The 2330-nt window shown below is 42.7% G+C and overlaps 1 protein-coding gene across 1 annotated transcript; it reads left to right on the top strand.

Moving 5' to 3' along the window:
• LOC110271883 (protein MAIN-LIKE 2-like) lies at positions 594-1981 on the top strand. Its single transcript, XM_021123533.1, has 2 exons — positions 594-1204; positions 1327-1981. Exons 1-2 carry the CDS (start codon positions 1124-1126, stop codon positions 1585-1587), a joined length of 342 nt encoding a protein of 113 aa, XP_020979192.1. The 5' UTR covers positions 594-1123; the 3' UTR covers positions 1588-1981.

Below are 2330 nucleotides of genomic sequence, written 5' to 3'. Positions count from 1 at the left end.
TTGAGGAGTTGCATCAGCAGGTGTCAACTCCTGCCCACGAACAAGTGTGTCGCCTGGAAGAGGACCGAGCACGATGTATTTGATGGTTAGGGTATAAAGGATTGTTAGGGTATGCTCATGGGAATTGTTTTGTGATTACTAGTTTGTGAGTTAATGTTTATACAATTTAGTTAGTAATTGTTTAGAGCTACTTTTCAAGCATAGAATGCCATTGGATTATCAGTTGCTATGCTTGTTTGTCTTAAGTTATCGTAGACATCTTAATTTGCTGTGATATGGTAAGATATTTTCTTCCAATGAAACTGAGCATTGAAATTGTTGTTGACTACAAAATTTAATTTAGAATGTAATGAGTGTTGTTCCATGTGATTATTTTGTTTAATGAATAACAATGTCTTTCGGCCTACATGCCCAAAAATGATGGGCCGCTAATAACAATTTTTGAGAATGTGGTCTGGGTTATGTAAAGTTTTTTCTAACATAAAATAAATAAAAAATTAAATACAAAAAAAGGTATTTAACTTTCCTATGGTTCTCTCTTTCCAAGTGTGTAGTAGTTGGTGGTGGAAGACTTATTACACGGCTTTTTTATATAAATAAGCATTGGAATCACTTTTTTTCCCAGAATACGCATGTTTCCAAAATTTTTTTGAAATACGCATGCCCATATCAGATACTTCGCCCACGAGATGGAGATGCACAGCATTTCAGAAGCGACGCCAGCGAAATGGAGGAGAGAGGAACCAGGGTCTCCAATTCGTGCCTGCCACCAAGGACTTGAGGCACCTCCAGAGCCGGCACACGAAATGGAGCTTCTCAAGCTCACCGGCCACGAAATGGCCCATTTAGTTGGCGGCGACCACGAGTTGGCGACTTCGTTTCTGGCGGGCACGAATTGGGCGGTCAAAGCGGCTGCAGCAGGAAGCTCACATGCATTGGCGTGTTCGGGTGGCAGGGTTGTATTGGAAATGGAGTCAGGAGTGTTATAAAAGGGGGGTGGAGAGAGCCTTCATGCACGGTGAAATTGAAATAGGGGTAGAAAAAAAAAGTTGAGAGTGGTAAATGAAAGCTGAGAGTGGGTGAGTTTGTGGTGGTGAGTTTTAAAAAAAAATTAAAACTAAATATGAGTGGGGGAGGGGTGAACGTGGAGGAAAACTTGAACCGGTTGGACGAACTTCACATAACGGCACATTTATTCCATAAGGTTAGTTTACTTTAAATATTTGGATTGCCGTTGTTAGGGAATGTTATAACTAATTTCGTCGATATTTAAAAATTTTATATAGTATTCGTAACTGTTGTCTTTCTTGGCTTTTTATGTTGTAGCCGACACGTGTTCTTACTCCGCATGGCACGCTGGTTGATGTTTTCATGTTAGAGGCTGAGGATCCAACCATGGCAATTAGGCGGGAGAGGCTTGAGCCTTATCTGAGACGCACCGGATTTTATCATGCCTCGCTGATCAAGCGCTTCGAGTACGACAATCCACTTATTAGTGCCTTTGTCGAACGATGGCGACCGGAAACTCGTACTTTTCATCTCCCTTGGGGAGAGTGTACCATAACCCTGGAAGATGTAGCCATGTAGTTAGGTCTACCTGTTGATGGTCAGCCTGTTAGCGGTACGTTAAGGTCATGGAGTAAGTTTCACCAAAGAGATATTTGGGAATGGTGTCATGAACTTTTAGGTGAGGTTCCCGCCGGACACGTAGGGACAACGAAGTACAACATCAAGCTGAAGTGGCTCAGAACTTGTCTTCAACAGATGCCCCTTGACCTAGATGATAATGGCCTCATGCAGTATGCACGATGTTACATACTTTACCTGTTGGGAGGCGTCCTTCTTCCAGACAAAGCCAACAACACAGTCCATGTTCGATATCTGCCTTTACTGGCTGAGTATGATGCCATAGGCACCTACAGTTGGGGCAGTGCCGTCCTCTGTTGGTTATATCGTGCTATGTGCCTAGCAACAGATTACAGTGTTGAAGGTATGGCCGGGTGTCATACGTTGCTCATGTCATAGATATACTACAGGTTACCGTTCTGGGACCCGAATGTCACCACACCCTACAGTTTTCCTTTAGCCACTAGGTATTTTATCGGTCTCCACACTTTGTGAATTTTGTCAATTATCCTTTCATGACGGAAATAGATTTTTTAATAAAGTCTGACATTGTGATACAGGTGGGCAGGGAAAAAAGGACAAAATGACTGTGCTGAGCAGCGCCTACTTAAGCACCGGTTGCGGTTGGATAATCTGCAGGTCGACGAGGTTGGTGCCCGTTGTTATTAATATTTTTTCGATAACAACTTATATGGCTGTTGTGA

This window comes from Arachis ipaensis, chromosome B01 (assembly GCF_000816755.2).
Source record: "Arachis ipaensis cultivar K30076 chromosome B01, Araip1.1, whole genome shotgun sequence".
Classification (NCBI taxonomy): Eukaryota; Viridiplantae; Streptophyta; class Magnoliopsida; order Fabales; family Fabaceae; genus Arachis; species Arachis ipaensis.
The sequence above is the reverse complement of the archived record's forward strand: the minus strand, read 5'-3'. Positions and strand labels throughout refer to the sequence as shown.